We start from the raw sequence: 13123 nt of genomic DNA on the forward strand, positions 1-13123 counted from the left end.
ACATCGTCCGCGTGGATTAAGGTTTTTTAAAAATCCCATGGGAACTCTATGATTTTCAGGGATAAAATATATATATCCTTCCCCGGGATGCAAACTATCTCTGTACCAAATTTAATCAAAATCGGTTGAGAAGACGGGCCGTGAAAAGCTAGCAGACAGACAGACACACTTTCGCATTTATAATATTAGTATGGATATCTAGTATCTACTATACTTGAGCCAAATTGTATGAAGAACGTTTACTAAGCTGCAACCTTTGGCAGGCATTTATGCCCCACAATGCTAAGTAACTTTGTTAATAAACATTCTTTCATCCAACTTGACTCAAGTTAGGTACTACCTACTCGAATTTCACGTGGGCATGTTATTTCAAATTATAATTACAGTATTATACAAAATGGGGTAGATACCACAAGAGTTACATAACACATGTTATATTATAGTCTAGACTCGCCTTTAGGTGCAGTGATGTGTTCATACTTCTCTATCGATGTATTGTTCTCTAGTCCAAAGGCAGCTCCATAGTTATATATTATTATTATATTAAGTTAAAGTATTGCGCAAAATTAATTATTAATTTACTTATTGATTTTATTTACACAATTTTTTTTTGTAAAAACTGACATTAAAAATATTCCTTTTCTATTTTTTTCTACAAAAAAGGAGAAGTAATCAAATAAAATTATTTAGTGAGCTAAAGTAATGACTAAAATCAACTAATAGCAATAATTATGTATGTATTGAATGACTGTATATAATGTTTTCTTGTAATACAATGTTGTAAGATACAAGTTTGATTTTTTTATACTTACGTTTCTAATGAATGAGAGTTAATAAATATGAATTAATAATGCAAACTAATGTTTTTGTATAAAATTTGTTCCCTCAAGCATTTTATTTTTATTAATGGCAGGAACTAGTATTTGAACTCATTATCAGGTTAAAGCTCTATTGATTGAAGAGCTGGGTGAACAAATCAAAGTCCTCTATTTTTTTTATAGTTTTACTTACACATCAAGGTTTCTAAATAATTTTGAATGCAAATCAAACATTACAGAACCGGGAGGATTCGAACCTACGTGCCTCTCATGGAAGTTGGGTATCGCGTCCGGAGTGCGCCGTGGTCTAGTGATTTCTGCGTCGTTTCTGTAATTTTTGATATGGATTTAAAAATAAAAATTGTAGTTAGTGTCTTGATCCAGGTTTATCGGTCACTGTTATTACTTTCTGAGCGGTCGGTTAAAAATAGCTTGATAAATGTGTTCACAAACCAAATCGGATAAGTTAAAAAAGATCTTAAAAATGCAATCGTAGCCCGTTTTTCTGCGTCCTGTAAAACGGTTTAAATACGATCTTTCTATATAGGTTTTATGCCTTGAAAATCGAGTAGTTTTATCACAAACACAAAATATTAAAAGTTTAAACAAAACTTTATCAAAGCTCCTACAGCAGTTTGTCTAAAGGTTTTTACGTTGGTGTCATTTAAGTTGTAAATAATTGTTCAGAAATAAAACAACAAATCCAGTCTATTAATTATTATATTTCAGTAAAAAAATTATAATATAACCTATGCTTAAGATTAGCTCTCCGTTACGGTGGCGGGTAGTAGGGCCGTGGGGGCAGGGGGCCCGGCGGGATGGGGCCCCGCGGGGGCAGGGGGCCTCGCGTCTGCATTGGCGCGAAGTAATTAGGAGGGGGAACATTAACTGGGGGGAATCTTGTAGGGGGAGCGGGAGGGGGTTCCGAGTACCTCAAAGGGGGCGGGGGCCCTTGGGGGATTGGTAATCTATTAGGAGGAGGTATTGATGGTGGAGGCGCGGTGTAAACTGGAGGATATGCTGGCATAGTGGGGTATCCGGGATATGTGAACCTCATGTCAATTTTCGGGGGCTCCAATTTGAGGTCTGAGCCGTTTTTGACCGGTGTGATGACAGGGGGCTTAGGTGTGGCGACAGGAGATGCGGAAGTGGGCGGTGTAACGGAGGGCTTCTTCTCGTTTTTTGGCGCGCGGGAGGCGGTCGCTTCCGGCGGCGAGTCGCCTCCGGAGGGCTGCGTCTGAGGCGAGTATAGGTCGAGTACCTGGAATGAGATATAATTATTATTCTGTGGTAATAATAAAGCAGTAGACTTTTGCTATAAAGCATCTAACCACATGAAGTACTTTTTGAATTAACACCAAGGAAATTTAGAAAACCTGATGTTTCTAAAACAGTACGCTAGATAGCATACTTTTTTACCTTGTGGCCTAGCAGTCAAAAGCGCGATACCCAGGGGACACGCAGGTTCGAATCCTGCCGGTTTCGCAATTTTTGATAAGTAAATCAAAACATAATTCAAAAATCTAAATGTAAGAAGCATAGGAGCAAAGTTAAAAGAAAAATGTTGGAAGTCATGAATCACCTGATGACAAATATCCTCAAGCAGTTCCATAGTGATGTCCTCAACAAACATGTCCCACCAGGCGGTGTGCTTGGGCACCCGTCCGTTCCAGTCCATCACCTCAAACTTGCTCAGTTTCCCCGCCAGGAACATGAGCGCCACCGCTATCACTTCAGGCTCCCATTGCAGGCACAGTGTGGTGCACAGACTGAAATATTATATGCCAAAAATTGAATACTGTTCTCATGACCACATTTTGGTCTGAGGATGGGATGCATGCTACCTCTGTACCAAATATCGTTAAAAAGGTCTGTGAAAACTAGCAGACAGACACATTTTCGTCATGCCATGCCATGATCGTAGATTGTGGCCTAGTTATGTACGATAAATTGCGCACACCAGCTTAAGTTGAGCGGTACGTTCAAAGGTTCCTGTACATTCTGGATTCAAGTTATTTGGACCTAATACTGAGGATTGTGATGTCTAATTTCTGAACTACTACTACTGAAATACCTTGAAATATTTACGGGACAATCTCCTTTCTAACAAAAAAAGAATGAATGAAATCGGACTATGCGTTAATGAATTACAACTCAGTCAGTATACATTTTAACTTTCATCCCCCCTCCTTAGGGAACCATACTGAATTTCAGAATAACAAGTGTCCTATGTCCTCCTTCATAGTATGAACTCAAATATTGCCAAGTTTCATTGGAATTCGTTCAGTAGTTTCGGTTTCGGTGCGCGGCCATGATATCTATATCATGGCCGAGCATGACACGACAAAATGACAGACATCAGACAAAATGAAAAAAGTAGTTTTGGTTTCAGTATGGATTATATAGTTCACTCTAATAAAAAATTTCAAAATATCTTCAATGTACAGAGTTTTTAAGTAAAAGATATATCTAACCATTCATTTTAAATTTAGCATTAAAACAATGGGGCCGATTCTCTTGTACACAATCTCTGAACTAAACTAAATTAACGGGTCTAAATCTAGTGCTATCTTTTTCCGCAAGCAACATTATGAAAGGGATAGCAATAGATTTAGACGTACCATTTTAGTTTAGTTTGTGTACAATGGAATTAGCCACATTATAACTTCGATCATTAACATTCTAACGAGTTGAAAGTGTTAATAGAGTGACTGATTAGAAAGTGTTGTGAAACCCGAAAGGTTATAGGTTTATATTTGACTCTTCCTCTTGAGTCTTGAGTAATGCTGTTAACTTTGTTGATTTACACGCTTAATACTCTTCCTAAAACAAAATGGCAATATAAAAAATATTGTCAAACCTGTCGTTAACGAAAGTCCATGCCATTTGTACCATTTTTTGTAGTTTAGCCTTGTCACCTTTAAGGCACTTTGCATACTTCAACAGGTACCCGTACGGGTGCTCCACTTGCAGGTCGAACTTTATCGTCTGCAGCAGGATCCTCTCCAGCGTCATCACTTCCTCCTTGGGGTCCTCGCCGAACGTACTGAATTTTAGTTCAGTTAGCAACGACTTGGCAACTTTAATTATATCTTTACACTTTTTTGGTGTCTCCTCCACTTTACCAGCAAGAAACAAACAGCAACACGCAGTAATATACCTCGGGAATGTTCTAAACGAGTGGAACATGTAAAAACGATGGAAATAAACAACACCAGTGGCCACAGTATTATAACCTAAGTCCATCTTCGATCCTGTGTCAATGATAAACCTCGCACCCTCTTTCCTGTAACGGTTCTCGGTCTCGTTAGGGATCCCATCGCGGAATGACGGCGTGTTCTGTAAATCTTTCTTGTCGTAATACCAATAGGGCATTATTAGAATTTAATTATAATAAAAATATATTTAGTCCGACACTAACTACCACCGCCATTTATTTGCTACTGACCATAGACAAAAATGATAAAGTAATTGACAGTTTCACAGGTAAAAAATACAACAGACTAGAAAATAAAGTTTGAACGCACAAACGACTAAACAGTCGCGTCTTATCGTGTTTATTGTATTTAAAATTCGCAGCAAGCAAAAATGAAAAAATTAAAGCATTTATAATTATTATTAACTTCGGTTATTAAATAATTGATAGTGGATCAAACTGCAATGGATACTTAGAAATAAGTAAGCACATCAACTGCTTATAAGTTTTTTCTGTTCCGTAGGTATTACATCTAATAGGGTGCCGTGCCTACAAAGTAGGTAACTAGGTAGGTACCTAATAATCAGCGACCATTTTGAATGCTACAACAAACATACTAAAATCTCAACGACACGACTGATATCTTATCAGATTAATAAATATTACGTTAATGAGATACCATGTTTTCTAAACGATCGCATTCAATAATCATATTACGTTTTAAATGGCTGCCTTATCATCATCATCATCATGATCAACCAATCGCTAGCTCACTACAGAGCACGGGTCTCCTCTAAGAGTAAGAAAGCTTATAATACTGCAAAGAGTCGGCGAGTATGTTTGTTTGAAACAATCTCAATCTCAAAGTTACAACGGATACTTTATCCCTTGGACCTACTATCATGTTAATATAGGTAGATATACCTAACCTACTTAATATTATTATTTTTCTTTTACTCTAGAAAAATAATAATATTTAGTATCTACCAGCTACCTATTATAATTAAAATGAGACACGTCTTATACATAATACTTCTACACTAATACTAATATTAGAAAGAGGTAAAGTTTGTAAGTTTGTTTGTAGGTAATCTCCGGAAATACTGAACAGATTTTGAAAATTCTCTACATTATTCTTGAGTGAAATAAGCTATAACTACCTACTTACTTTGTTTCCAAAAATTAGAGATCGCTACGAAAATTGTTATCTGCTACCCGTGGGCCGTGCGAAGTCGGGGCGGGTCGCTCTTGCTAGTATGTACCTACAATATAAAATTTATGGTTATCTGTCTATCTATCTGTTCGTTGCTTACGCGTTCGCGCATTGTTCATCCGATTGATATGAAACTTTGTATACAATTGTTGTACGTAGGAATAGTTTACTGACCACTAATTTGCATGCAAGTTACATTACAGCGCATGCCGGACATTAACTAAGTAGTTTTTTTTTTTTTAATACAATAAAACTTAAAGCTAGCCTTATCTAATTACTATATAAATCATGACCGCGTGGAATGGTGCCAAGAATACTGGCTGCATTTCCGCGCTGGACAGCCAGGCTGATCCGCTGCGCAAAAAATGAGCCAGCCCTTCTGTCACCAGTTGAGGCTATTAATCGCGGTTAATAGTAATTAATTAACTAAGTAGTTGAGTTTAAAAAATCATGATCAATCAAAACAGACGGGGGTTAACAAGCCACCCTGGAGAATACCATATGTTCATACACATAGTAAACATAGTATAAACGTGGCATAGTAAGTTAAACATAGTATTATACCTTAGTGAGCGATGGCAACTAAACATACCAAGCATGCATAGAAGCGAGCGCCAAACACATTATTTTTAAATATTTGATAACAAGCTTATTGACCTCTAGCATACGTATGAACGAAAAGGCCAACCTTATCTTACTTGCTAATGTAATGTTTCTGAGTCAATACAACACGATACATTACAATAGTGAACACATTCAGTTTTACAATGGCGCTCAAAAGTGGAGTTAGTTTTATTCGTCTCAAAAGACTTAGTCACGGAATAAGAGTATGTACTTTTCAAATTTAATACTAATTTACTATATGTAAATAATCTTGTGTAAGTAGCTATAGAAAGATAAGATACATTTATTATTTCGATGCTAATAATTATTATTGAATGTCATTAATGAGTTAAGTTGGCGTAATTTTTATATGATCTAATTTTTGTTTTTGATGACACTTAACTGCAGTTTAGCGATTATTATATCAGTCAGTATGACAGTCAATCATCTTTTCCTTTTATAAGTATTTAAACTAGCTTATGCCCGTGAGTTCTTCCGCGTGGACTACACAAATTTTGAACCCCCTTACGGGTTGAATTTTCAAAAATCCTTTCTTAGCGGATGTTAACGTCATAATAGCTATATGCATGCTAAATTTCAGTCCAATCCGTCCAGTAGTTTAAGCTGTGCGTTGATAGATTAGTCAGTCAGTCAGTTAGTCAGTCAGTCAGTCACCTTTTCCTTTTATGTATTTAGATTTAAATGAGTAAAGCATGTTTTGTGCTTTGATTGGTCAATCACAGTAGAAAATATCCTAGTAATTATGGCTGGTATTCTTTCTATATAAAATTTCAGTTACTCTCCACCCATACCAGACCGGAAAACATATCCCAAAATGGCAGCAAGAACGCAAATTTTCCCGGAGCAAGGGCCCCTTACGTGACGGAAATGAAAGTTCTAAACGAGCACAGTTACGACCCCATCCCCATCTATCACGTACTTGATAATAATGGAGAAGTTATTGATCGAAGGGAAGAACCGAACATAGAGACCGAAACACTTCTCAACATGTACAAAACAATGGTGCAGCTGAACCAAATGGATAAAATTTTGTATGAATCCCAAAGGTATGTTATCATTTTCGTTTTATGCCTAAGTATTCTCTCTAGATCGACGTATACTGTCGCGCCTCTAAGAAGTGAAAGAATAGTCAATGTTCGAAGCCCAAATGGTTCACTTGTTTTTAGTGTAGACAGCTGCAACTGTTCTTGTATGCTAAATTGTTACCAACTCACATTTTCGGTAATATTAAACATGTTATTGCTTTCTTGTATCTCGTCAAAATACCTCTCTTTTTCAATGCACCTAACTATCAAGTTATAGCAATCTTTAGATTAACAGTAGTCTACTGACATCGGCCTCCTATGCGTAGAGGTTCGTAATCGTAACACATACAACAATACAATTTTAGCGTTAAACCAGACTTTACTCACATGTTTTAGTCAATGGGTTCGAAACTAGTCGGGCTAACGTCAACTAAAACACGTGAGTAAAGCCGGGTGTGAGATATTATGTAGAACAATAAAATTGTAAGAAATTAAGTATCACTTGCTTTATATTAACGGTGACGGTCGACGGAAAGCATTGTAACTTGCATGCTCCATAATGTTTTTTTTAAAATAACAATGGCAAGCAAAGGTGCAGGCGGGTCACCTGATGTTAAGTGATTACCGCCGCCCATGAACGTTTGCAGTACCAGAGGAACCACCAATGCGTCGCCGGCCTTTCAGAAATTTGTTGATCCGCCCCTTGAATAACCCCATGTTGTAATCTAATGGGAACACCGCCGAAGGGAGGGATGTTCTCAAAAGTGTGTGAAGTTTGTCAATCTGCTCTTGGCTAGCGTGGTGAACTATGGCAAACCCCTTCTCGTTCTTAGATGAGCACTCAATAGTGGGTCGGCGTTGGGTAGACGATGATGATTAACGGTATTAAATAAAAATTGTACAGTAAGACTAGGTATAAGATAAAAATTGAAGAATGCATCGGCTTACAACTTGATACTTTACTGAAAATTGTCCAACCAAACCTAGCAATAACCGACTAATTGTCTCACTTTCGTATCATGTACTACTTATACTTAATCCATTTCAATTATTTTTGATAACCTCGCAAAGGACATTAGAGTAAAACTATCATTATGATTCTTTCCTTACTAGTACACTCATTGCTTTCAGACAAGGACGTATATCCTTCTACATGACCAATTATGGAGAAGAAGGGATCCACGTTGGCAGCGCAGCGGCACTGTCACCCCGAGACATGGTCTTCGCTCAATATAGAGAGCTTGGAGTGTTGCTCTACAGGGGAATGACGGTTACCGAGATTATAAACCAGTGCTATGGAAACCACGAGGACCCTGGCAAAGGAAGACAGATGCCAGTGCATTATGGTAGCAAGCAGAGAAATATTGTTACACTGTCCAGTCCATTGGGTAAGAATGTTTTATTTTTTACCTTGACACCATTAAAAGTAGTAATTTACAAAGTGCATCTTAACACTAAATATATGCTACTGATTTATCATTTTTAAAAACTAAGTAAATAGGTACGGTATAAATTTAGCAAGTTCTTTTAAAAATGTTCGAGAGCTAAATTCTAAAAATATTATCGCACGTCCTCGCTGTGATAATGATTATTATAGGTGTAGTGTTAGCAATTACGAAATTATCTCCTTTTTAAAGTTTTGTATTTAAAATGAATACCGAAGGCTGTGATCTTAACTCACGCATTGATGGTGTAGTACTAGTAATTCAACGTCGTCAACTGAGACGCCCGCTGGATATAGAGCCATCCACACGCTGCAGTCTTAGTACCACCATCTAACCAGTAGGCAGTGGGGTATGGAGGGGAGATAAAATTAAATAAAGTCACCAATCACCATGGAAATGAACAGCAAAATTTTTTAACATTCAAGCAACACAAATGCCGCAAGCAGTGGGTGCGGCGTACGCATTCAAACGAGTCCCAAACAACGACCGCTGCGTCGTCTGCTACTTCGGTGACGGCGCTGCTTCAGAAGGGGATGCTCATGCAGCCTTCAATTTCGCTTCCACACTGGAATGCCCCGTTATAATGTTCTGGTAAAATATTTATCTTGGTATTTTGCCCTTCACGTGAAACCAGGCCCTGAAAAAGGCATATATCCCAGATATAAAGTCATTTTTTTAACAAACAACAGAATGATTAAAAATTAAATAAGTACAATTTAACTAGAACTAGGTACAATTCAATCAATCAATCAGCTTGTTTGCATCCACTGCTGGACATAGGCCTTCCCAAGAGCGCACCACCTCCTCTGCCTTCCTCATCCACCCACTTCCCGCACGACCTTCTTAAGGTCGTCAGTCCAGCAGGTTGGAGGTTGTCCCACGCTGCGCGGTCTCCACTCCAGGGTCTGCCCTAGGTACAATTATTATTAAGTAATCGCGCAATTTTCAAATTAAGTACCTATCTAACTAAATTATAGTGAGCCGACATATTATTATTAGGTATCTTGGGAGAAATTTCCGATAATTATGACTCTCCAATCGAGCACTAGACTTTCGACCAGCACTGTTATAGTAGCGTAATGTCATTTCCTTTCTATTGTGAATAGGCAGTAAGTAAAATATCAGAAACTAATTAGCTTTTTCCAACAACTTTCTATATTTTTTTTTTAAGTAGTGGATTAAGTTTTATTAAAGTTGGTCCAACCCAATCCAATATCCAGTTGGTATTTCTTGAAATCTTTCCTGAATACACCCTTTGGGTACTGAGCAATATTTCTAAGCCTTTCACTGGTTCAGGCTGTGTGTTGTCGGTCAGTCAGTCACGATACTGTTTTATGTACAGATTATTGATGTTAACTTATGCAAACCAAGAACATTATACCTAGCACATTAAATTTTCATTTATATATTTGCCAGTAGAAACAACGGTTATGCAATTTCTACACCCACAAGTGAGCAGTACCGTGGGGATGGGATTGCAGCCCGCGGCCCAGCGCTGGGACTCAACACAATACGGGTTGATGGGACAGATGCTCTTGCAGTCTACAAGGCTGTTGAAAAGGCGAGAGAACTAGCAATGGCAAATAAACCTGTACTTATCGAAGCTATGTCATACAGGTAAAATAGTATGTTGAAGTCAAACCCAAATCTTTGTTGTAGTAGTACCTAACCAATTTTCTAAAGTCTTAAACTGTTTTAAATTAATTTTTCACGAATTCATATGAATTGTTAAAAGTTATATGAAAATAAATTCACCATTGCTGAAGACTTTCCGAAAAGAACCATCAAAAATGCGGTTGTCCTTTAATTTGGACACTCTCTGGGAAATCTGAGAAATATAATCTGTCCTTACTATAAATAAAACAACAATATAAAATCTCCTATTATACGTGAAAAAGTGTTGAACCTTGAAAAAAGGGTTGATTGCTGAGCAATAAGGGGTGATGCCCTATGATCTGTTAGGGGCAGCGGGGGGCCTGGTTGGTAGTTAGCCAGCCTGTTGAATAAAATTTTGACCATAGTCCACTATGGCCAAAATTTCATTCCAAGTAGAGACCCACTCTCAATAATAACCGGTGAGACCTGGGTGATTGATTGAGATGATGATGAATGATAGGTAAATACGTGTACTTAAATTTAATTTTTTTTGCCTTTACAACTGGAGGAACAACACAGCTTTTGATTTTGCACAGAGTGGGACACCATTCTACATCAGACGACAGCAGCGCTTACAGGCCGGTGGAAGAAATTCACGAATGGATGCAAGACGAGAATCCTGTCCAGAAGCTTAGACTGTATCTTGAAGGAAAAGGTACAATTGACCCTATTACTAAGACTCCACTGTCCTTCCGTCCGTCTGTCTGTCAGCTGGCTGTATTTCGTGATTCGTAATATGTAGAGAGCTGATATTTTCACAGAATGTGTATTTCTATTGCCGCAAATAATAAACATTTCAAAATGGCCGCTATGAAATAAAAAAACATTCAAAAGTCTTATTTCTTGTACCTACAATGGTTTATTATTTACCTATTTTTAGTCTTAATTTTTTTGATAAAAAGCCATTCAAAGCTCAGTTCAACTATTATTTTTCGGGAACTCTTTTATGTTTAGTTTTATTTTAACCCTGAAGTAAAAATGGGTACAAGTGCTATAAACTCTTTTTTTTTTTTTTCTAGGGCTATGGAATTTAGAATCTGACAAGCAGTTTGCCAAAGAAGCGCGTGATTTAGTGTTAAGGACGATGCAAGAAGCGGAGAAGAAGAAGAAACCCCACTGGAAGGAGATGCTAGAAGATGTTTATTATGACATGCCTCCTAATTTACAGTGAGTATTTCATGAGTCATGTCACATACAAAGCTGCTCGATGCAACTTTATTTTAAAAGTTGAATGGTGTACGTGGTGGTGTAATAACTATATAGTTTCATTTTTAATTATTATAATTTATACTTAAACCGATATGTAACAAGGTTTTGTCTTTATTCCAGAAAACAAATGAATCAAATGGAAAAACATCTGAAGAAGTATAAAGATCACTATCCTATCGATCAATTTCAAAGCGAATAATCAAAGAGTGTTTTTATATCAATAAATATTTAAATTCGTTAGAAAACGTTTCTTTCAATCTCACCTCTCATTATTTAGGATAATATAGTTAATTTTTCAATACACAATAAAGCTTACCAGCAAAGTTTCCCCGATTCATATTGTCTTAATGTGTGTTCTGACCCTAATGTTTATTATGTCAAAGATACTTGTCTATGGTTTTTTTTTTTTTTGATATTTTTTTTTTTTTTTTTTTTTTTTTTTTAATACAATAAAACTTAAAGCTAGCCTTATCTAATTACTATATAAATCATGAACGCGTGGAATGGTGCCAAGAATACTGGCTGCATTTCCGCGCTGGACAGCCAGGCTGATCCGCTGCGCAAAAAATGAGCCAGCCCTTCTGTCACCAGTTGAGGCTATTAATCGCGGTGAAATGTCTCGTAAAAAATTTTTAGCACTAAGACTCCATGGCCCCAGGGTCTCCACGGCAAACGGCACAAAAATGTAACTCTCTATAAGAGAGGCATACTTGCGCCGCTTGCCGTTTTCAGCTGTTTCTGCTGCGGCTCCCGGTCTTGATGCTGTCTTCCTGATATGACACGGGGCCAATGTGTCAACGCAAGTTGCGTCCCACATTAGCGCCCGTCCCCGTTCCCAGGGAACCAGCGTCAATCCATCAGGTCTCTTGCCATCATCCCGACTAATCCCTGCCGGCTCAATGAGCGCAGGAATATTTATGGTGGCAAGAGCTCTTTTAATTGTATCGTTAAGAGAGCCATGCCTAAACAGCCTACCGGAGCTCCTTTGGCAAGAGAGTCCGTGGATTCCAAATTTATCAACCTCTTTTCCACACGGACATCTGTGCTGATGGCACAGTGGTGTTCCCAATCTGAGACCTAGAGCCACACGAAAACTTTCGTTATCTAAAAGTGTGCCGAGATTTTTTGATGGCAAGGCATGCAGCCAATACCCAGATTCCTTTTCGGATAATGCTAGAAGCCTGGCACGATCTCTGTCACTTGTAAGATTTTGAACCAAATTCGTATGTGTCAGTTGAACCAATGGCAAATCCCAAAGTTTTTGTGTAGTACGTTCCTTCGGGATGTCGACATTGGGACATCTGACCTTCCAACTCTCTAGGGCCTCTGTGGCATAGGTCAATGATGAATTGGATTTGAGAATTTGAGAGCTAAGCTCTTTTATACTATGCACAGAGGACAGAAAAGCCGGAAGAGCTACACTGGAAATTTTCCTCACGCCGATGCCACCGTACTTGACCGGTAAAGTTGCTTGGTTCCAGGAGTGCTCATCAAAAGTTAAATTTAGAATTTGTTCTAGTGTACTTTTAAGGGTGGCATCCATGTTATCGAGTAGTCCATGAAATTTCCAAATTGGGCTCGCGCGGAGAATGTAAATTAATTTAGGTACAAAAAGGCAATATTTTAGGATCGAAAATGCAATGTGAGAATTTAGAGTGCCCAATTTGTCGGTATTAGCCGAAAATGTTCTGACTTTTTGATCCAAGAGTGGTTGTATGGATTCATTATAAAGAGGAGCACCGAGAAGGCAAAGTGAACGTTTATCAAGTATTTTAATATTAGGTGAAATTTCATTGAATAATTCAGAGGCCAATAGAATTCTTTCTTGCGACAGTTTTTCTGTAAAAAACAATTCGCATTTCGAAAAATTAAGTTCTAAACCAATTTTCCCAAACTGTTGCTTAATATGATTAAGATCTTTTAGAACGTCATCCACG

General features: G+C 37.8%; 2 protein-coding genes across 2 annotated transcripts; one reads left to right on the forward strand and one right to left on the reverse strand.

The window, feature by feature from the left end:
• Window positions 1-1520: 1520 nt before the first annotated feature.
• CycK (cyclin K) lies at window positions 1521-4273 on the reverse strand. Its single transcript, XM_034973343.2, has 3 exons — window positions 3679-4273; window positions 2401-2587; window positions 1521-2079 (listed from the first exon to the last, which is right to left on the reverse strand). The coding sequence occupies exons 1-3, from the start codon at window positions 4191-4193 to the stop codon at window positions 1591-1593; spliced, it is 1191 nt and encodes a 396-aa protein (XP_034829234.1). The 5' UTR covers window positions 4194-4273; the 3' UTR covers window positions 1521-1590.
• Window positions 4274-5896: 1623 nt separating this feature from the next.
• BckdhA (Branched chain keto acid dehydrogenase E1 subunit alpha) lies at window positions 5897-11443 on the forward strand. The gene is made up of 8 exons (XM_034973342.2): window positions 5897-6054; window positions 6626-6897; window positions 8008-8264; window positions 8747-8912; window positions 9738-9938; window positions 10514-10632; window positions 10997-11144; window positions 11307-11443. The coding sequence occupies exons 1-8, from the start codon at window positions 5995-5997 to the stop codon at window positions 11383-11385; spliced, it is 1302 nt and encodes a 433-aa protein (XP_034829233.1). The 5' UTR covers window positions 5897-5994; the 3' UTR covers window positions 11386-11443.
• Window positions 11444-13123: the final 1680 nt, after the last annotated feature.

Source organism: Maniola hyperantus, chromosome 11, assembly GCF_902806685.2.
Source record: "Maniola hyperantus chromosome 11, iAphHyp1.2, whole genome shotgun sequence".
Taxonomy (NCBI): Eukaryota; Metazoa; Arthropoda; class Insecta; order Lepidoptera; family Nymphalidae; genus Maniola; species Maniola hyperantus.